Source organism: Chinchilla lanigera, unplaced genomic scaffold (genome assembly GCF_000276665.1).
Source record: "Chinchilla lanigera isolate Chin_1 unplaced genomic scaffold, ChiLan1.0 scaffold00019, whole genome shotgun sequence".
NCBI classification, from domain to species: domain Eukaryota; kingdom Metazoa; phylum Chordata; class Mammalia; order Rodentia; family Chinchillidae; genus Chinchilla; species Chinchilla lanigera.
The window spans coordinates 23,698,542-23,722,480 of record NW_004955420.1 but is presented as its reverse complement, the minus strand read 5'-3'; the positions used below and the strand labels follow the sequence as shown (position 1 = coordinate 23,722,480).

General features: G+C 36.8%; 1 protein-coding gene across 1 annotated transcript in view; it reads left to right on the top strand.

Moving 5' to 3' along the window:
* The window catches only part of Klhl24 (kelch-like family member 24), a 32,992-nt gene extending 10,541 nt beyond the window's left edge, over positions 1-22,451 (top strand). Inside the window, exons 3-8 of the mRNA XM_013513537.1 lie at positions 15-995; positions 6,923-7,107; positions 8,523-8,641; positions 11,988-12,176; positions 13,615-13,803; positions 17,495-22,451. Of these exons, the coding sequence (XP_013368991.1) occupies positions 76-995; positions 6,923-7,107; positions 8,523-8,641; positions 11,988-12,176; positions 13,615-13,803; positions 17,495-17,695 (1,803 nt within the window). The 5' untranslated portion in view covers positions 15-75 and the 3' untranslated portion in view covers positions 17,696-22,451. The remainder of the gene's footprint in view (positions 1-14; positions 996-6,922; positions 7,108-8,522; positions 8,642-11,987; positions 12,177-13,614; positions 13,804-17,494) is intronic.
* Positions 22,452-23,939: the final 1,488 nt, after the last annotated feature.

Sequence of the window (23,939 nt, the reverse complement as noted above, 5' to 3'; positions counted from 1 at the left end):
TTTTTAAATTTTAGCCACATAAAGAAGATCCCTAACAACCGTTTCTCAACAATTATATAGCTAACTGATGTAACAATGGTACTAATATTGGGACGCAGACTAAACAGAGAGGATCTTGGGATGCGCGATTCCCCAGCAACTAAGCGTAAAGTTTTTGAAATGGACCCTAAATCTCTGACAGGCCGTGAGTTTTTTGATTTCTCTTCAGGATCATCCCATGCTGAAAACATACTTCAGATATTTAATGAATTCCGAGACAGCCGCTTATTCACAGATGTTATCATTTGTGTGGAAGGAAAAGAGTTTCCATGCCACCGAGCTGTTCTTTCAGCCTGCAGTAGCTACTTCAGAGCTATGTTTTGTAATGACCACAGAGAAAGCCGAGAAATGTTGGTTGAAATCAATGGTATTTTAGCTGAGGCTATGGAATGTTTTTTGCAGTATGTTTATACTGGAAAGGTGAAGATCACTACAGAGAATGTCCAGTATCTTTTTGAAACCTCCAGCCTCTTTCAGATTGGTGTTCTCCGGGATGCGTGTGCCAAGTTTTTGGAGGAGCAACTTGATCCTTGTAACTGCTTAGGAATCCAGCGCTTTGCTGACACCCATTCACTCAAAACGCTCTTCACAAAATGCAAAACCTTTGCATTACAGACTTTTGAGGATGTGTCCCAGCATGAAGAATTTCTTGAGCTTGACAAAGATGAACTCATTGACTATATTTGTAGCGATGAACTTGTTATTGGTAAAGAGGAGATGGTTTTTGAAGCCGTCATGCGTTGGGTCTATCGTGCTGTTGATCTGAGAAGACCACTGTTACACGAGCTCCTGACACATGTGAGACTCCCCCTGTTGCATCCTAACTACTTTGTTCAAACAGTTGAGGTGGACCAATTGATCCAGAATTCTCCTGAGTGTTACCAGTTGTTGCATGAAGCAAGGCGGTACCACATACTTGGGAATGAAATGATGTCCCCAAGGACTAGGCCACGCAGGTGAGAAGACTGTTTCCAAGTACAGTTAACAAAAACTGGGTTTAGTTGTTATTTTTTTATCATTTATTTTCTTCTCTTTAAATATTAATATATATTTGCAAAATGTGACATTCATCTTGGGGAATTGAGATACAGCTATAGATATAGATAGATAGGTGTGTATCACATCCAAAAGTTGTTTTAAAAATATTTTTATAATTCCTGAATCCAGTCTCAGTGTAGTCATTTATATGTTTAGTTTACATGTAGCTTTTTATAATTTGAGACATTTTGGGTTATATAAATCATAAGAATGAAATCTGTGATGAAGGCTAGATTCAGCAGTGGCGCTTCTTCATTACTGTTTTCTATCAGAGGCTTTTTACAGAGGGTCTTTGTAACTGTGCGTGTCTCAACATGCTTAACTTTCCTTTGTAGCAAGTCTTTGGGTACAGAGTTAGTAACCACTTCAGCGAGGCATTCTTAGACCACCTGTAGTTGGTAAATTTATGTTTGGAGTAGAATTCAATTTTTGCCATATTTCTTACAGTAAGTTATTTCTGTAAAATGCCTATAGATTTTAATTCATAACTATATAAAAATAATCTCTATGCTTAAATAACAAAAAGAATAATGCTAACTTTATTGTGAATTAGCAAGTATTACAGTGAAGAATCTTAAATATATTTTGGAAAAAGCTAAAGTTGCTGTTGGATTTTTATTTGTTCTCCTGAGTTGTGGTAAAAAACACAAAATTTACCATCTTACCTACTTCTAATTGTACACTCCAGGAGTGTTAAATATATCCACATTGTTGTAAAAGCAGTAGTTCTCCATATTATCTCCATTTTTTCTATAAATTTACTATATAGCATTGCTCAAAAAACTACATTTTACTCTTTGTTTTGGAGTGTTATTGTTTTGGAACGTGATTAAAATTCATCTTACAAGATTGCTTTTAAAATCCTCACTAGTTTGGATGTAACAGGATTTAATGTTTCCTCATATGTAAAATGAGGTGATGATAGGGTTTGCTTCACAGTTTACTTTCTTGAAACCATTAAATGCAGTCATCTTAGTACCACCATATAGAGTACCTAGTAATTATTATTATTAGCTATTATTATGTCTAGAGTATAATGTAGGTCTCACCCACTTTAGGAAAATTTCAGTACTTTAAAGTGTGAGCTTTTTATAAATTAGATACAATATTAGATAGCTAGTATTACAACAAATTGACATAATTCTTTGTATTAGGGTACATTGTTCTTCAGTTATCTGAAATTATTATAAGTATTACAGTCCTAAACATATCAAACATTTTACTTCCAGTCTTTCCACACAGGACAGAAATCATGATTTTATTCTACGAATGCACTAATTTTTTTTAAGGACACTCGGGCTGAAATTTGGATCCACCAAGCATAGTAGCACATACCTGTAATCCCAGCACTTGGGAAGCTGAGGCAGAAGGATCGCTGTGAGTTCCAGGCCATCCTGGGCTACATAGGCGAGTCCAAGGCCAGCCTGCACTACAGAGCAAGACCCTGTCTCAAAAAAAACAGAAATTTGGAAGACCAAGGTTCCTGAATGTATTCGTTAAGAAAGCTAAATAGCCTCAGGGCAATGCGATTGTTAGCTTTGTCAGACTTTTTCGAATACACAGTATACTTCCAGAGGGAAAATTTTCCAAGCAATATCCCCTTGTGGTAGACAAAATGTTCTGGAGTCAAATGCGGCTAATTAATGTCCTCATCCTGCTAGCTCATGGTATTAGACTAAGAACCAATGATTATGGATTGTAAAAGCAAAGTTAATTATTAATATTACTCATAAAAACATGACCTGAGTAAAATCATATCACAGCCTCAATGTTCCTCCACTACTTTAAGGATGTGATTTTCCGAATTCACCTATTATTTGATTTCCAAAAATGTATTTTACATCCAGTCTAAAGGGAACCAATTCATTTTGTACAGTGAAATGTACGTCACTTTTCTTGAGACCAGTAGGAAAAACCAAACTATAGTCATACTGAATTTTTAGGCCACCATAAATCCAGTAGCAGTATTTATGTGGGCATTAAATGAGGAGTGTAAGGACTCTGCCATCACCTTTTGTCCCTTAGCCTTCTCTCGCTTGTCTGTTACTGCATGTTAGCACCAGTTCCTAAAAACGTCGTCCTCTGAACAGTGTGTGTTGTTTGTGCAGGTTCTCATCTCCTTCTTTGAACGAGGAGTGATGTCTCCACTTCTTCAACCACAGTTCCTTCCTCTGACCTCTGCTGCAGTCCCTACTGAAACTCCTCTTGAGTAGGTCATCACTGACCTCCGGTTTTTTATTTGCTAGCCTATTTCCATCCTTATGAAGCTTGATCTCTTTTTAAGATTCGAGATTATTAATTGACATCTCCATCTTGAAACTCCTCCAGTGGCTTGTGGAGTACCGTTCTCCTCATATCCTGTTTCTCCAGCTGCTCCTTTTTAATTGGATAGTTCTTACCCCCATATCGTCTTTGAAGTGTTATCTGCTTGGTTCACTTCTCTTTGTCTTGCCTTCCATACTGTGCTAGGTGACCTCATCCCAGCTATTCTCATGGTTTTAATTACCGTACATGCTGTTAACTACCAAACCTGTATTTCCAGCCCAGACTGTTCTCTTTCATTTATTCACTCACATTTTTAAATGTTTATATATTTTTATTTTATTACTTTTATTTACATATTTCTTTTAAATTATATAGGTTTTATTACATGCATGTTCATCTTCTTAAAATAATAGCCAAAAGAACATGATTACAACTAATGTTAATAATAATTCATATTATCTCAGACCCAATCCATGTTCAAATCTTTCCAAACTGTTCTTTAATAAACCTGGACCCAATTCAGGATCACTCATTACATCTAGCCATTTCCAGGAAATTTTGTTTTATTCTAAAACAGTTCTTTTTCAAGATTCTGACTTGCTGATGGAAAAGCTGTCCAGAAAAATATTCTACTTTCTGGATTAGTCTGGTGCCTTTCCTATAGTGTTATGTAGCTACATTTCCTGGAAATTGAAGGTTGGCTATAAAAACTTCATTTTGATGTATACTAGTTAAATATGTTGTGACTAGAATTCACCCTACATAATGTTCACATACTGTATCACATAAAGAGACACAGCATATCCAGTTGTCCTTCCAATGATGATGTAAAAATTAACTGGAATAGGGTGACAACAGTTTGATCCCCTCCACCTCTGTACAGCTAAATTATACTTCCCACATTAGTCAATAATTTTTTTAGTGCTTACCGTAAGTATCTGCCAGTGCTCAAGGCATACTGGGTACTCCAACCTATCTACCTATATTTCTTGGATGAAACATGGAAATGATGGAAGTTTCCTGATAAAAGGCCAGTCTAAGCACAAAAGCTTTGATAATCAGCCAGATATGGTGATACACACCTGTAATCTCAGCACTTGGGAGGCTAAGGCAGGAGGATTTTGGCAAGTTCAAGGCCAGCTTGGGCTACATAGAGAAAGACTCTGGCTTGCTCCAGTTAAATAAGTAAGTAAGGCTAGGCATGGTGGTGCATGCCCGTAATCTCAGCGCTCCCACTCAGAAGGCTGAGTCAGTAGGATCTCCAGGAGTTCAAGGCCAGCCTAGGCTACGTAGTGAGTTCAGGGCCAGCCTGAACTACATAAGTAAGACCCTGTCTCAAAAATAAATAGCAAGCAAGCTTTGATAATCTGCCTTGCTGGATATAAAGTTTTGCTTGCATTGAGAAAAACTAATCAAAGTAGAAAGTAAAGCTTAGAAACAGTGGTTGTATTTTTTTTTTTTTTTGGTACCAGGAATTGAACTCAGGACCTTGAGCTTGCCAGACAGGTGCTGTGTCACTGAGCTACATCCCTGGCCCTGTATTTTTAGTAATATATATTTTGCAACTAACAGTTTTTGTACTGATAGATAATATTATTTTTAGTAAACACTTAGTGCAAGCGTCATGATGTGTTCAGAGTACTGGCTTCAGAATCAAACAGGCTTTCAAATCTGACTCGGCACAGCTAGTTAATCTCATGACCTTGGGCATAATTTCTCTGTGTATCAGTCTTTTCATCTGTAGCATACATAATACCACCTACCTTGTAAAATCATTGTGAAGATTGCAGATAACATGAAAAATGCAGAGCCTAGCATTTGACACAGAAATCTGTAATAAAGATGATTATTGGTTTCATGAAGAAAATTGTAAGACATTTTAAATTTGGGCTATATATTTACCAACTAGGAAATACAGTTTTGAGAGACAGAAACACCTGCTACCAAATGGTTTACTTTAGGGGATGGAGACATAGTTCAGTGGTAGAACCCTTGCTTAGCAAGTGCTGGGTTCAATCCCAGCACTGCAAAAAAGAAATAAAAAATTATTGTAGACATAATTTTTAAAAAATTAATAATCTGTGCATCTGTGCCAATATATTTTTCCTCAAAGCTTATTTTATAATTATTCTAATTTAACTGAATTTTATTTGTGACAGGTACCTACCCTGCTATCCTTCCATAATAATAATAGACACATATCCCAGGAACTGTTTACATACTATTACATATATTAACTCATTAATACAGTGTTAGCATCCCTGTCTCTAACTTGCTGTTGTGATGTGGTCTTTTCCTCCTACATTTAACTTAAGAGAAGAGGAACTGTTGACATTTCTTTTTCTTTTTCTCTTTCTCTTTTTTTCTTTTTCTTTTTCTCTTTCTCTCTCTCTTTCTTTCTTTCTTTCTTTCTTTCTTTTTTACCTTTCTGAGACAGGGTTTCACTGTGCAGTTCAGGCTGGCCTTGAACTCACTTTGTAGCCCAGGTGGGCCTCGAGCTCAGAGCAGTCCTCCTGCCTCAGCCTCCTGAGTGCTGGGATAACAGGCGTGTGCACCCATGCCCAGCTGTTGACATTTCTTTTATGAGACTTGTAGAAAAAAAAATTCTAAGACTTTTTCATTTAGATTATATTTGTAAAAAATTATATAAAGCCAAAGAATTTCTAAATTCTAAAACTGTCTGTTGAACCTTATGAACAAAAAAAATTTTGAATAAGCTTTTGATTTTTCTTGTCTCTATCTTTAAATTACAAGATAAGAGAAGCCAATGAGAACATGAACCCTAGGAGTCTCTTAATCTTAAAAGGTGTTTTTTTTCCATTCTAAAAACAGGTCTTAGTTGTTGTGGGTTTGAAAATCTGTAATGATGGGAAGCAAGGAGCCGCATGCCTCAGAGACCACCGTCATTAGCACTTAGGCATATGCTTTCCAGGCACGGTTCCTACAGGGTGTTGAGCAAACTTTATGTACACATTTTATCTTGCTTTTTTTTTCCTTTTCACATTCTTCATTATAAATCTGTCAGCATTTTTAGTGACTGCCCAACATTTTTAGATTGCCTTAATTTACTGTATATTTTAAAAGTTATAATTGAGTACATATGTTTCTTTAGTGCTTAGATTATACTATGAATTAGTATGACTTACAAAAACATTAGTATAACATCATGAAAAGACAGCATTTTCCTACAACTAGAAAAAGTATATTACCTTACCTTGTGTAGTTAACATAACTGAACTGTTGCAAAACTACATTTGAAAATCATCCTTATTACCAGTGTTTCAATTAGTTAGGTAGGTTCTTTGGACTGCTTTACAATTTTTATATTAAAACCCATAGAGAAAAAAAAACCCATAGAGAAAAATACCCAGACACATTGTCTGTGGAAGAACGATGTCACTAACTCCTTCGTAAATGTTCTCAAGGAAGTAATTGCCAGCCTGTGCTGTTGGGCACATGCCCAGAAAATAAACTGAACTGTTTGTGGTAGGGTGTGGTTTATTCTTAGGGCTTTACACATTGTTAAATGTATTTTAATTTGTTATTTATTATTATTTGTACATTCTTAAAATAATTTTAGGTCCACTGGCTATTCAGAGGTGATAGTTGTTGTTGGAGGCTGTGAACGAGTTGGAGGATTTAATCTTCCATACACTGAGTGCTATGATCCTGTAACAGGAGAGTGGAAGTCTTTGGCTAAGCTTCCAGAATTCACCAAGTCAGAGTATGCGGTCTGTGCTCTAAGGAATGACATTCTTGTTTCAGGTAAAGAATTACTACAGTAGCTACTTTTGATTTGGACACAGCTTGGTTGTTTTACACAACAACAGTGTGTTAAACGAAAATAATGAAATACAAATACACTCACTAATTAAGGCAAACCAATTTATTCCACAAATAAAACTGAGAATCACTTTTTGCTCTTAAAAAGAGGTACAAGTTCATGCAGAATGTTCCACCAGAAAATGCTTTTAATCTTATCATATTTTAAAAGCTCCCAAATGTATTTGGAATATGATATAATGTTTTAAGTTTTTATGTCTTTACTTTGTTCTAAGGATTATGGTAAAGCATGCAAAGTCAGAAGTACTCAGCATTAAACATCACTAATTGACCCATGCTTTCTGAAATTCTTCACAAAATTTATGAAGTAGGATATTCTCTATAAAATTTTTAATTTTGTCTGTGTGATATGTTGTTTCTAAAGTCAGAGAGAAAGTTTCAAACTTACAAAATGTATAAGGATAGTATTTATGCTTGAAACTGTTTTTTTTTGTTTGTTTGTTTGTTTGTTTTTTTTTTTTTTTCTTGGTTTTTCTCCGGTACCGGGAACCGAACTCACGACCTTGCGCTTGCCAGGCAGGCGCTTTTGCCGCTGAGCTAAATCCCCAGCCCACTGAGCTAAATCCCCAGCCCTGAAACTGTTAATTGGCAAAATAAATTTATCAGCTTTGTAGATTATTATATTACTACCCCTTTAATAATACAAAAGCACATACCTCGTTTTGTGTAGTAGTATGGTTTTTATTTATTTATTTTTTTAAGAGTAAAAGAAAGATAACATAGTAATGGGGGGCTTACCAAATTACAGACAAAGTGGTAGGAAATTATCAATGGTTATTGTTTCACATATTGTTATCTACAAGGTAGTTTCTCAGGAAAACAGACAAATAATAGTGAGCTACAGACAAAAGTGGTAGGTTATTATCAATGGTTGTACTATAGTAGTATGGTTTTTAAAAAAGACTTAGAATAATCTTGTTGTTTGAGGTCTTCTGATTGATATCTGACACCTACATTGTCTTTTATGTTTGTAAAACTCGTGTTCTGTTTTTTAATATTTCAAGCCTTTAATCATTACTTTTCAAGGTAACAATACGCAAAGTTTAAATCTCTGTAGAACCACTGCCATTAAGCTGTAAACGGGTCCTCATTTGATTTATTGAACTGAATTCTCAATTCTTAAATTAGTTTAATAAATGCCCATGTTCGGGGCTGGGTATTTAGCTCAGTAGCACAGCACCTGTCTGGCAAGTGTGAGGTCCTGAGTTCGATTCCCAGTATCAAATAAACAAATAAGTAGATGCCATGTTTTCATTACCTGTGTGTTGGTGGCATAGACCCCTTGGTGATAGATATACAGTGATATATCATTGCATGTGTATTGTTCTGCATTTAAGGTGGAAGAATCAATAGCCGTGATGTCTGGATCTATAACTCACAGTTAAATTTTTGGATCAGAGTTGCCTCTCTAAATAAAGGCAGATGGCGTCACAAAATGGCTGTCCTCCTTGGTAAAGTAAGAGAAACCACTTTTTATTACATTCCAAAATAAATACCACAGCTAAATCCTGCATTTCACTTTTCCTCTGGGTATTTTGGATTCAAGTTGTATTTCTTTCCATGCCTAACCTCAGTAGATAAACTGAAGATATAAACAATATGACACTGTACTTTTGAATGGCTATTTTGTTCTCCCAATTTGGAATTAGTGGCAGTGCAGCAATTTCTTTTCTTGTGCACCATTTGAGTCCAAATGTCTAAGAATTGGAAAAAGGAAAAGTTGCATCAAATAAAAAACAGGCCAATGTCTAATCCAAGCCAATTTTTTTTCACTTTACTGCCTTTGGCAGGCAAGCAAAGATATATTTATCTAAAGTGGTATTGTTTTATCTTTTTAAAATTTCATAAATAGGGAAAAAACAAATTTAAAATCAATATTAAGATAAACTCACCAGCATTTTAAAGAAAATGTATTATTGATTGCAGCAAATTACTATTAAAATCCATATAATTTGGGTTCTGAACCATCTACTGTACTTATTAACCTGAGAACCATCTACTGTACTTATTAACCTAGGACTAGTGGTTGCCAAACTTTTTAAAAGCCTTGTTTACCCTCTTTTAAAAGTTAAATCTCATATAAAAGTCCATTATGTTAAGCAGATACACAGCAGTTGACCAAGGAATATCTCGGTCATTAGCCTCTCCCTGCCATCATGTCTTTCAGTTCTTGGAGATAACACAACTTACTGAACAGTCTGAGTGAAAGCAGCATACTTGAATATATATTCATTTTTTTGTGTCTTTTTTTTTTTTTTTTTTTGAGACAGGGTCTCATTATGCAGTTCAGGCTGGCTTTGAGCTCACTTTGTAGCCCAGGCTGATCTCGAACGCACAACAATCCTCCTGCCTCAGCCTCCCGAGTGCTGGGATTACAGGCATGTGCCACCATGCCTGGCTTGAATATATATTAAGATAAATATGCTTAAGGTAGATGTGCCAGAAATAGAATATTAACAGAATCTTCTCTGAATCCATTGGTGTGTCCATACCTGCTGTGTTAAGATATAGTTTAGTAACTGTCCATCAAGAATGACAAAGTATTACTGGAAAAGAAGGACTAAAATAATAGGAGATGAGGTCCAACTAAAAGTATATTACTTGTAATTTTTTAACCTGGATATGTAAAAGCAAATAAAAATGATTATGCCTCAAAAACCATTATATATTGGTGAACTCAAATTTATTTCACAAATATTAGTATACTGAAGATACCCAGAACTTGGAAACATTAAATCAAGAAGTAAAAGGAATCATCGCTGTTATACGGCAAGTACTCAAAGGAAGCCAAAAATTACGATACACTTTGAATGCAAATGTGTAAAATTATTTAAACTTACAAATACTTTCTATAAAGAAAGCTAAGATGGTTTGGAGTGTAGACTCTCACAACAGGAAGGAATTATAAGGAATATGCAATATAACTTTGTCAGTTTATAAAGAAAGCAGCCCAAAAGTCTTGCCCCAGGTTACACAGAAAGTTATAAAGCAGTAGTGAAAGGCTCACGATTTCTTTATCTAGATTTTTATCTTGATCTTCACAGCATGTATTTTCATTTACATGTGTAGGAGTTTTAATTTCTGAAATTGTATTGTATTAGCCAGGCATGGTAGTGCATACCTCTAATCCCAGCACTCAAGAGGCTGAGGCAGGAGGATCACCGTGAGTTTAAGACCAGCCTAGACTACATAGAGTTCAGAGCCAGTCTGAACTACAAAGTGAGACCCTGTCTCTCTCTCTCTCTCTGTCTCTCTCTTTGTCTCTCTCTCTCTCTAGTGTAATAGGGAGTATTATTCTGCATTTTAAATTGAAATAAATACCTAGTCTCTGCTGTTGCTTTGTGTGGCAGAGCTAGATATTGGCCAACTGTCCTGCCTTCCAAGCCCGTGCGCTTACTACTACTGTGTGCCCCTGCACCTTACCCTTAGTAGCTGTTTGACCTTTTGTAAGTTACTTTACCTCTCTTAGTTGCTTGGTGTTGGGGGCACAAATCCGCCAACAGATCATTTTAATTAACAACAGGTGACAGTTGAAGGATAAACATGGCATTGGCTAGCCAGCCGGGCATGGTGGCATGTGCCTGTAATCCCAGCTACTCAAGAGGCTGAGGTAGGAGGATTGTAAGTATGAGGCCAACCTGGGCAACTTAGAAACCCTGTCTCATGATTTAAAAAAAACATACGTGCTATGGATGTAGCTCAGTGGTAAAGTATTTGCCTAGCATATATAAATCCTTAGTACTACCAAAAGAAAACCCCCCCAGAATTTAGAAGGAATTGATAAAGAGTTTTAGAAAGATTTATCTGTGATTTAAAGAGCACAAGAGTGGAAAAAAATAAAGAGCACATGAGTGGATGCTAAAAGGGTATGTAAGATAAATGATGTGGACCCTGAGCTAGGGTAGTAGCAATGGGAAGCAGAAGGGGTTAGATATGAGAGATGCTGTGGAAGACAGTAGTTAATTATGGAGGGAAGAGTTGATGATAGCTGTTCATTAAAAGAAATGTGGATATTAAGCTGGAGAGCTTTTTCAGATTAAAAGTTTCTTGCATATTCCATCATGCATAATGGATTATTCGTACATATAAGCCACTTAATAAATCCTTTACTCATTGGCTCACTTGTCATACAAAGTTACTAATTTACCCCACCTTCCTCTTACTTATAAAAAGAAAATGTATGTGAAAGCTCTCTGAAGTGTAAACCATAGAGTTCATTACTTTTCTAGGTACTGTGGGAGATAAAAGATGGCCCCTGCCTTCAGTGATCTCATGATCTAATAATCCTTGCCTAATATTTTAGTTTGATAGTTTTATTCTTTTGTAATAATAAAATGTTTCATTACCCAGGAGTGAACATTTGAGCTAAATCATGTAGTTCCCAACACAAGCAATGTTACCCCCAGTGGGGTGATGGAGATAGGTTCTTGAGAGGCTGAAAAAAGATATGCTTCTTGTGTAAAGCATTGATGCACATATAGTAAAGTAAACAAATATTCAACATACCTGTGGTATTGAAAGTTCATTGAAACAGGGCCATTGGGAACAAAAAAGGCCCCATGGTGATAGGACTAGGGGAACTGGTTTTTTACCAGGTCAGAAACCTGAGCTAAAAATATTGCCGTTATAGTTATTGAGAGCTTTTTTTTGGTAGATGTTTATGTCCTTGTAGAGACTTCATACATGCACACTATACATTACACTGAAGGATTTTTTAAAGAGTAGGAAATCCCTAAGTTGTTTAATCAACCTGTTCAAAATTTAGACCTTTTGTAAAATGTTTTCATGTACTTTACGCGTAGGTGTATGTTGTTGGCGGCTACGATGGTCAAAACAGACTTAGCAGTGTAGAGTGTTACGATTCCTTCTCAAATCGGTGGACTGAAGTTGCTCCCCTTAAGGAAGCAGTGAGTTCCCCTGCTGTGACCAGCTGTGTGGGCAAATTGTTTGTGATTGGTGGAGGACCTGATGATAACACTTGTTCTGATAAGGTAAACCATGTTCTGTCAAAGAAACTACCAATCATGTATGAAAACAAAGAGATGATTTGTGGAATATGTAATTAGGTCACTTAGTGTGAAGGCGTCTTTAAAAAATAGACTGGAGCTGAGTGTGGTGGCGCACACCTGTAATCGCAGCACTTGGGAGGCTGAGGCAGGAGGGTCCTTGGGAGTTCGAGGCCAGCCTGGGCTGCAAAATGAGTTCAAGACAAGCCAGAACTGCATAGTGAGACCCTGTCTCAAAAAGACAAAAAAAAAAAAAAAAAAAACAAAAACTGGTACCTTATTCCTTTGAGGAAAATCATTGACTTTTGATCTAATTTGCTGTAACAAGTGAGATTAAACCTTTTTGAAATGAGACTTATCTCAGGACCTATATCTTACTGCTGTCATCTAAAGAATCTAAAATTATTCACGTGCAACCCAGTTGGGAAGTGAGTATAAGGCACAGTAACTATACTGCTTCCCACTGGGGCATTTCCTGCATACTTTCTAAGTAGTTTTAGAAGAAAGAGTGAGTGAAGGATGGCTCAAAGTGACTGCAGTTCATTGACCTCCTGGGACAAAAGAAATGTGCCTATCCTGGTATCTCAGGACACACCATGTTTATTCTGGGAAAAACTACCTAATTGGTTTGGCAGTGAATGTGGTCAGATACTACTTACTTACAGTTCATTACCTTAGAATTTGTGAACATTCAAAGTACGCAGAACAGCAGTGATGGCACAGGCCTGTGATCCCAGCACTTAATATGCTAACACAGCAGAATTGAAGAGAATTCGAAGCCAGCCTGGGCTACATAATGAGTTCAAGGCCAGCCTGGACTACATAGCAAGACCTTGTCTCAAAAAACAAAAGTACACAGAATTGAAGTTTACTTATGTTCTTCTGAAGAAATAACTCCCTAGAAGTTGTAAAGAAATTGTGTTCATGCATAGTTATCGTACCCAACACAGTTTCTTTTTTTGGTACCAGGAATCAGCCTTGCACTTGCCAGGCAGGTGCTGTGCCACGGAGCTATCTCCCTGGCCACCTGACCACAATTTTTTAGAAGTTTAGACCATTGCATTCCTGTAACCTCAGCACTTGGGAGATTAAGGCTAGAGAATTATGAGCTTAAGGAGAGCCTGGGATCTACATAGTGAGAACATGTTTTTAAAAATTAGACTGTTTATTTTAGTGGAAATAAGTACAGCAAACCTGGTAGTTTGCTAGTAGTCCATCCTAGAAACAGTCTATTTTTGTTACTCTTTTCTGCTTGGTGGTAAATTTGCATTGAGAATTTTCATAATTCACACATTTCACTATCAGATGAATTCTCTGTGTTAATGGGACCTGATGTTTAATCATGTTTCTATGTAGTTTTTTAATTAAATGAATTTATGTATTTGCTTAGCAATTTTAATTAAATGTTTCTGTGCATCACTAGGTTCAATCTTATAATCCAGAAACCAATTCTTGGCTCCTTCGTGCAGCTATTCCAATTGCCAAGAGGTGTATAACAGCTGTGTCCTTAAACAATCTGATCTATGTTGCTGGTGGACTGACCAAGGCAATATATTGTTACGATCCAGTTGAGGACTACTGGATGCATGTGCAGAATACATTCAGCCGACAGGTAATTGCATAAAACAGTCAAAAAAGAAAGAAATCTCAAGAGGGACCAAGTGTGTGATCACTGTTGCTTTCACTTCTTAAATATTTTCGATATGGGATTACTCATAACTTCCTTTTTGCCATCCCAAGGTGAAGTATCATTGCATTTGACTGCCGATATTTTTTCCCTTAACCTGTTTCAGAGTCCTGTCTTTATCCGCTTATTCTTTCCTATTTCAGAAGAGAAGACATGTTCCCAAACTGGGTGTTTCTCTGGTTATTCGTTTTTGCAAAAACAAAACTAGGTCACTTGTTTTTGTCACAAAGGACATGGTGGTGCTGAGGTCTCTCCCATTTACATACTCCACCAAGAGCCCCACTTCCCTCACCCCCACCGTTCCCAAAACCCCTTTTCTTCCATCTTCTGGCTCACGGCTCTGATGTCATTCCTTCTCCTACTAAAATGCTGTCTCTGATGCTGGGCATCTGGCTCTGCACAGACCATTTAAAGATGGGATAGTCTCACAGGTCACCACTAGTAATCTCTTCCGTCTCTTTCATTCTTGCCCTAAATAATCCTTAAATCTGAGTGTTGCTTGAGCCTCTTTCTCGTGATCTCTTCCTAGTTTTCCACATCTTTTTTCTGTCTCCAAACAACCTAGAAACTTAATTTATTAGGTTTTTTTCTCATTTTCTCTTGAATTGAATTTAGCTTATTTAGTTCAGTTTCTTTTTTTCCATTCCTATTATTCGTACTGTTTGCATGTTCTTACCTAAACAAAAACAATAATATTCTAATTAGTCTTCCTTTCTCTAATGCCTTACTTTTCTAAACCTGTTTTGTCACCAATTATTTTCCACCAGATCTAGTTGTGTCTCTCAGTTGGAAGCCTACTAAGCACAATCCAAAAGTATTACTTCATTCCAGACCTTCAATTTTTTGAGCTTTATTCCCTTTCAGTATCCCTTTCTATGACTTTTCCCCATTTACACTAAATATGTGTTAAGTATATTCTCTAAATAGATCATATATGTTTTTGCCTTGGTTCATGCTGTACTCTTAGCCCCTAACGCCTTCTTTTTGTGCTTGTAATTCCACTCATCTTTAAAAGTCACTTCATAGTTCCAAAAACCTGAGATTACCTTGGCTAGAACTGATCTCTTTTTTTCCCTTTGCAGTTGCGGAACTCATTTCCCCTCCTCGCCCCCATCTGTCTCTCATGTTCTCTTGGACCCATTCCCATTTGCAAGAGATCCATCCCATTGTCTTCTTCTAGCTGTCCTTTATTGTGCTCTTTCTTTGTACTTTACCATACTCAAATGAGAGGTACTGTATATTTAAGCTCATCTGGCCGGTTTGTTTCACTCAACATTATATTTTCCAATAAATGTTTGAAGTTTGTCCTCCTCTATAGCCTAGTAGTGTTCCATTTTGTCCACGTGCCGCATTTTCCTTCTCCAGTCATCTGTTGATTGGTATGCAGGCTGCTTGCAGGATTCAGCTGTTATGAGTTGTGCTGCTATAAACATTGGTATGCATGTACCAATGTAGTATGATGTCTTGAGCTTTTTGGAGTAGATATCTAGAAGGGGGATGGCTGGGTCATATAAAATTTCTAATTTTAGTTCTTTGAAGAATTTTGATACTGATTTCTATAGTGGTTGTTCTAGTTTACATTCCCCCCAACAATGTAGGACGTTTCTTTTTCACCCCAGCCCTGCCAGCATTTGTTTTTTGTTGTTTTTTTTTTTTTTTCCTTGATGATGGCCATTCCTTCTGGTATAAGATGGAATCTCAGTGTTGTTTCAATTTGCATTTCTCTAATGGCTAGGGATGTTGAACATTTTTTCATATATTTGTTACATTTCTTCCTTTGAGAAGTGTCTGTTCATTTCACTTGCCCATTTCTTGACTTTTATAAATACAAAAATAATTTTTTTTATTTTTAACAATAGTAGGATCATGTTTTATTTTAGTGTTTAAAAATAACATTAAAAGCTGTTGTGAGTTCCCACAAAAGCCCACCCTGTGTTCTCAGATGTGGCATGTACCTTTATTTTGCCTTTACTCTCCTTTTTTCTTTGTTCAACCCCAGTTCACTGTGTGGATCTGGTTTCTCCCATACCCATTTACCCTGCACTTTTCAAATAAACTTTTGGCACCATTAAAAAAATAATAACATTAAAAGCCGGGCATGGTGGCACACACCTGTACTCGCACAAGGCCTGGGCTTCGTAGTGAGTTCAAAGCCAGCTTGGACCACAGAGTGGGACCCTGTCTGAAAAAAACAAACAATTAACATTAAAACTTCATACTTTGATCAATTATTTTTCCCAGTAGCTGCCCTTACTCCTGAGTAAAGACTGTGTTTTTCACATAGTATAAATAAATTCATAAAGTATTTTATATAGATAAAATAAATTGTTTTATCTAGTAGAAGTAATTTCCTGATACAAAGAATTATTTTTAAGGTTGCTTGCTTCATTTAATTCTGAACATTATTACCTGAAATGTTATTAATAACCAGATTGTATAATTATATATATTTTTAGTTAGAATATTCTGAAAATGACCGTAAGGTTTGGCCCATAATTGAGGTAGTCCATGGTGGTATTCTGGATGAAAATGACATTCAGTAATGATAATAAGCCACATCATCTTGGGTATATATAATCTGTATTAGAGACATCTTTAAGTACTCACTAATTATTGCAGACCTAAAGAAATATCCTATTAGATAAGTTCACTAAGATTTGATTTCTAATAGAGCGAAATTTATATAGAGCATATCTGGCCAAGTAAAAATGTTTATTGAAATCATTGGTGGACCTATTTCATTGTTGTGTGAAGCCAGGATTTTAACAGGTAGTAAACAGGGTGTGGTGGTGTATACTTATAATCTTACCTACTCAGAGGCTCAGACATGGCGATCATAACCTCAAAGCCAGCATAGTAACGTGTGAGACCTCACAATAAGAAAGAGCTAGGGATGTAGCTCCGTGATAGAACACTTGCCTAGCATGCATAAGGGCCTGGGTTCAATCTCCAGTACCACAAAAAAATTGTTTTATGTAATAATTATATTACTGATACACAAGAGTAAAAATGAGCTAAGAATCGCATTATGTGGGAAGTTAACTGCAAACACTGTTATTTGGGGCATTTCTGTGTCCCAGCCAAGACCTCTATGTAATAACAGTGTTATATTCATTTGACTATAACTCTTCCATTCAACTTGTCACTCATCCTCTAAAGTGAATAATGGTCCCGCTCCTTGACCATTACTTTCTGTAATAAGCTTCTGTAGTAGGAAAACCAAGTCAGACTGTACAGAGGCTTTTGTTGAACTGCCTTTGAGTGAAAACCTTCCTGTCAGTCTGTCACACCCACCTGCCTCCCACATCTTGGCCCCTATTATTAACAAAATGTATTTTAATGCTCACTTGATGCATGCAGAATTATTCAGCACTCTGCTGGGGATATAGCTCAGTGGCACAGGCGCCTGCCTGGCAAGCACAAAGTCCTGACTTCGAGTCCCAGTACCAAAAAAAAAAAGAATTATTCAGCACTCACACACAGGACAGGAGTTGGGCTAAGGGATGTTACCTGTGTCATGCCCCCATTTCTTGCCTGTGTTAAAGCAAGTTTTCTTTTACTTTTCAGTTTGTTATGTTTATCTTCAGTTAATTTTTTAATGTATTTGGTTAAACAGGAGAACTGTGGTATGTCTGTGTGCAATGGTAAAATATATATCCTGGGTGGAAGACGGGAAAATGGAGAGGCCACAGACACTATTCTCTGTTACGATCCTGCGACAAGTATCATCACAGGTGTGGCTGCCATGCCCAGGCCAGTGTCCTACCATGGCTGCGTGACCATTCACAGATACAGTGAGAAGTGCTTTAAGCTCTAACGCCAGGCTGCCGCACCCAAGGAGCCGCAGCAAGCCAAGAAGAAAGGTTTTGAAACTCCAGAGTGGGAACTTACCTCCTTCATGCCCTATGCAAAAATAGTAAAAATAATGATCCCGGTGCCTTTCTCCCAGAAATGTCAATCTTGTAAACTGTAATAAAGCTTTTCCTATAATTGAAAAAAATGTTTCTCATTAAGGGTAATAGCAGTTGTTGCTTGGCTTTTGGGTGTGTACCCTTGTAAATATTTGTAGGAAATAATGTCTTTGTATTGATTAGGAACCTGTGAAAGGGCTCTTCACACTTTGTGTCTTTAACTACGAGACTGTATATTCCTTATTTTATCATAGGTAGAGAAAATTGCATGACAGAGGCTTCATTTAGGTTGACTCACCCAATGCTAAGAACATTTACATTGCATTCTGAGAGGGAAAAAATCAGTTTTAAAAATCTTTGTTACTGACATACAGTAGCCATATTGGTTAATTTTATTGAAAGTTTTTTTTCCTATAATTGATAAAAATGTAAATGATGACAATTTGAGTACCATAAAAATACTGAATTATTGTGACTTCATTCTTATATTTGCAGTCTTACACAGAACACATTTTTGTGGGGAAGTAGGAAATACAAAAGTAAATGCCCATAAAAGAGGGATTAAAAATACAGATTAATTCCTAAGAAAAAGTAAGTAACTATTGAAGAAAAAAAGTGTGGCCTGTGGTGACTTCCCAAGTAGCTGTACATCAAAAGAAGTCCTCGAAGGAAGTTTCGCTCCTTGGACCTGACAGGGGAGTGGAAATGCCTTCTGCAGCACGATCTGTAAGAAGCAGTGATGAGTTTCTCCCCAGCCCAGGAAGGTCTGACCTCGTTATTACAGTGCTTTGGATTGTCTTGTGAACAGCTGAGAGTTCCAAGAATCTCTGTTGTTAGGGTGCCTTTCATAGGCCAAACCAGGGACCACGTATGTCAGTGGGTTCATTTTTCTTCTATATTTAACTATCTGGAAAGAAAGAGCAGTCATTGCAGTCTTCTAAGATACATTTTTCATTTGATACCCATTGTGTAAAATATTGATCAGCATTTTCAAGTTTCCATAGGACAAACTGCGTTTGTTTGTTTCTCAGCTCCAGTCTATAAAGCTTACCAGTTTCCAGAAAAAAATGTAGAGTTTTTTCTAAGGCAAATAAATGGACATGGAAGGAACTACAGCATAAGTAACTATTGTGAGTCCTGGGGGGACAGATACCATCTACAACTCTTCAGGCTGTACAAGGAGCCTGCTACAATCACTTCTCAGTCACTGTCGTCTTTTACATTATAATCGTGTATTCTTTGTCATAGTAGGGGCGAGGCAGATACCTGATTATAGTGTCACCAGTGTTCTGTTACAAGCAAGGTAGTAATCAAGAACCTAACGTTGGTAAACTTTTTTCCCTCATCTTAGAAATTTCAGATCAAGAAATTTTAATGCTTAGCTAGAATCTAAATTCTGAAGAAAACTCTAAAGACTGTATCTTTAGGGAATTTTTTAAGTCATAATTTTAAAATGATATGTAACTTTTTGTGATAACTATCAAAGCAATTCAGAAATAGGTATCTGTCATTTTATTTGAAAGCCAATTGTTTGTACAACTTGGGACACATATTTCTATAGTAAATATCTGTGTTATACTTTTGTAAATAACTGAACCTTAGTTCAGAAATTCTTTACAGTAAATGAGATAATGTATGAAAAACTGTTTTGTAAATGCTTAGCATTATACAAGTGATACTTGTTACTTTGATGTGTATTTGTAAGGTTATATTCATTCATATATACAGATACTTCACATAAAAAGGTTTTATCAAGATAATTTTGTATCCTAGTATTTTTGTCTATTATAAAAATGTTAACTGTTGTATTTTGTTATACATTTATTTTTCATATCCATGTGTTTATTGTAAATTTGAAGTGCAACTAAAAATGAGAATTTATTTAAACATAAACCTCATACCAATATTGTTTAATTTTTTTCTCTACATAAATTAGTTGTAATTTATGTTAAAAGCCATCAAAAAGTCATCCTTGAATCCTAGAAAATTAATTATTTTTAAAGTTACCCAACTGATATTCTCACTTCAGTTAAAGATCCTTTACTAATTCCTGATAATTAATGCCATTATCCTTGATAAAATGAGACTGAACCTTAGGTTATATGAAAAAGGATATGCCAAGCAAATTGGTGTCAGGTTATATTACTTCTGTCATCCCACAGTGGAAAGATTTTCTTTCGATAGGTGGTGTTCATATGCGCCTCTGGGTTGGTGTACATGTATATATGTATGTGTATATGTAGAGATATAGTATGGTTGTGTACACACATACATACAAACATCAAGAATTTTTGTAGTTTGTAATGATCAGAAAAAAACACAGTAAAATTTGGTACTATTAAATTCAATTCCAGAATTTTTGACTGGGTACTTCTAGAGTACCTTTTATATTTGAAAGTACAGATGAACTGAGTGTGGTGACATATGCCAGTAATCCCAGCACGTGGGAGGCTGAGGCATATGAGGATTGCTACAAGTTTGAGGCCAGCCTGAACTACATAGCAAGGGCCTGTCTCAACCAAAAAAAAAAAAATTACAAGATGAGTGTTAGTAACGATGACTTCTATGCTATCAGAATGTCCACAACACACCAGTTTTACAAGGTCAGAAAACAAATGGGCAGTAAAGTTTGCTGACCCAGCTATGATGCCTCAGTGGGAAAGGAATGAGAGTATGCTTTACAGATCAATGGGAAGTACACTGTGTGTCTGTGTTTCATGAACTTTAATCCTTTCCCCTGTTCTCCAGTATGCGTGTGTGACAAAGCAATCTAACCATATGCGTGTGAGTGACAAAGTGATCTGACTTCCTCCTCTTCTGTGACATTGCCACTAACTTTACTGCACAGGTATGACATGGTAGCCTGTTGGACCTGCAGTAACCATCTTTTCCTAGCTGACTGAATTACAGGTATTTACTCCATTTAAACCAGGTCAAGTAAAGATAATGTAAATACTCAGGGAGGGTATTAATTTGTCACTTTTGTCTACTTGGGGTGTTTAAAGTGCTAACCGTCAGTTGATTCTAAAGTGAATTTAATTTGGCAAAGGGGCTTCGCACATGGCAGTGGTTGAACATTCTTTTATACTTAGAAAGATGAAAATGTTTTGTGAACTAAAACATTTTCTCTTAGTGAATATGAATTGTTTATCTCTGTCAGATAACCCTTTTTCAAACTCAGGAAGACAAAGGTTCAGTTACACTACTTTTGTCAATAAGCAAACCGGGTGTGTTTCTTTTTCCTGTTACCTGGATATGGCAATAGATTAAAAAAAAATACTGTGAGAACCTGTATATGACAGTGGAGGGGTTGAGTTGTTCATGTGTGCCTTGTATGTCTTGACATTTATATGTGGAAGAGACATCTCCAGACTGTATTTTCAAAAAGGAGAGCTTGCTATTTATATGGTGCCAAGTGATACGATGCTATCTTCTAAGGCTTCCTATGGACTGCCTTTATTTTAGTAAACTCAAGAAAATAGTTAACCTCAACATAATTTTGGCCTTATTAGAATTTTTGTGCATTATGTTAAAAGCCAGGTTTACTTCACCTCACCCTATTCTTCTTCTTAGGTAAATAAATTCACCATACCAAGTAACCAGAATGGATCAGTTGAGTTAACCTATAGGCAGTAGATCTGACTAGCTAGCTACACTTCTTGTCACATCTAATGCTAGGCACCAGAAGCCACTTGAGCCAGGGGTGTGAACTGATAATTCCAGAGACATTTGCAACATCCTTTAGACATTTTTTAATGTTTTATATGAATGTTTTACATTTGTGTGATTGCCTTAGATAGTAAATTGACATAGTACTAAGGATGATCATAATAAATAATTTTTTAAAAAAACAAGTCATAACTTATTTTATGTATTATTCCAAAGAACAGAATTTCTGTTTCAGTGTTTTCAGAATAACTGCATCTGAATTTATGTGCCTTAAGTTACCAGTGCTGTTTCAGGTTCTCGATTTAAATAGATCTCACCTTAGATAAGTTTCATATTTGTCTCCTATAGAGACAAAAAGCTTCCCCTTCCTAAGTGTTTTAATGAGCACCAACTAACTATGTGTTTGCTTGGCCAAATGAGAATGTTGAGAGAGGCTGTCGGGTGCTTGGAGTTTTATTTTTCATTTTTCTGTTTTGATACCCAGGTGTTCTTTTAAAATATTTAGGTAACATTGACCTTAAATTGATTAAGCCCTTGTAAAAGCCATTTGCAATATCTCATGTAATGCTGAGAAAGCGTGTCTACTTACTTCTGTTCCATTCTTACATGCTACTTCCTTTTTTCCTGTACAGACATTTTCTTTAACTTTCTTGAGAAGACATTTATTATTCTCCTTCCCATCATCCCTCCCTGCAGTCTATTCAGATTCTATTGAGAGCTTCCGGAGCTATCTAAGACAACAGCTTTAGAGTTGAACAAAAGTATAATCTGCTTTACAGCTAGTACAGACTTGTGGCAGCCAAGTGTCCTTTGCTTTCCATACAAGGCTCCAGAGTCTTCACAGTGAAAATTGTTTCATCATTCTCAGTTCGAGTGTATGTTTTGTTTTAGTACTTGCATAGTTTAAATTTATGTAAGTTATTAACTAATAAAATGTCTTTTTAACCATTATTACTTGACTGTATGGTTGTATTAAATTTTATTTACCAAAAAGATGTTGTTCTGTTTTTACTTAAATATATCTAAGTAGTTGCACAAAAAAAAAAAAAGCTAGGAGAAAATTCATACACTATGAGTATATGTGTGTATGTTCTGGGTGTGACCTATAAAATAACTGGACAGATAAACAAAAAAACTAGAAACGTAGTGTCAGGAGGAATGGAAAGGCAGCTGTGCTGAGGTTTTTCTCGAAGGCTCGGAGTGCTGTGAGCTGGGTCCCAGCCTGGTGGTGGTGAGGAGAAAAGAGCTTTTAACATGGAGCCCAGTAAAAGGTGGGTAGGGAAAGGAAAAGTCCAAAGCACATCTCCCAGGGTCCCGACCCCTCCCCACACTTTCTTGGCCTCCTAATAATACCACTACCCTCAATTAACTGGCCCGCCCTAATTCTTGTATATAGAACAGACTATTGCAGACCAGGAAGCCCTCAGCTCCAGAAGAGTAATAAACCCTGCACAAACGAAATGGCCCAGGGACCACAGACTGAGATAGATGCCCTGGTCCCAGAATAGTTCCCAGCTTCCTCAGTCTCTGCTAACCCTTACAAACCCCTAACTCTTAAGAGAGCTGCTGTGCTGGCCCTTTGGAGCCAGCAGCCCCTCTCAGGTCTTTATCTCAAACCTGTCCTTGCTGTAAGTCTTTAGTCCTACACATAGTTCGTGGAGACGCTGCCCTTGCAAAGGAGTAATACTAGTCAGAGGAGCAGGCCAGGCCCCACAAGACTGGGTTGTTAGCTGTTCCTGCCATGATGTCTTCGCCACATGGTGAGGTGGGCAGAAGGGGCTTCCTAAGAAAAAAGCAGATGCCTGTGCTGTGCTCTCAAAACTAAACTAAATAACCCACTTTTTGTATAAAATAGCCAGCCTGTTCTGTACAGCAATACAACGCACCCAAGACAAGTAAAGAAACTTAACTGCATATATACTTAAATATATATATATAAATCAACCTTCTAGTCTGAACTACATGAAAATACTAACTTCCAAATTTTTAATTACAGAACCAAGACGTGGTGGTGCACACCTGTCATCCTGGAAAGGCTGAGGCAAGAGGATCACGGTGAGTTTGCGGGCCAGCCTGAATTACATGGCATCTCAAAAAAATGTAAGATTTTAACTACAGAAGATAATTCATAGCACTTGCATGCTAGCGTTCTTTAAATTTGATTCTTCTGGGGATGGGGTGTAAGACAAGGTTTTGCTATGTAGTTCAGGCTGCCCTCACACATGCCAATTCACCTGCCTTATCCTCCTGCCTCAGCCTCCCAGGTGTTGGGATTACAGGCACAAACCATCACCTGGCTTGAATTTGGTTCTTGAAAGTTCCATCACAGTACAATCAAGGCTAAAGGCTGAATATTTATTTCAAATAAATTTGGGGGGAAAAGCACTGTTAACACTTTTTGAACAGTGTTACTGAAGAGGCAGTGTCAAATGTCAAAGGAGACAGTGTAGCTCTTTACTGGGGAGGCTGTAGTGGATTGAC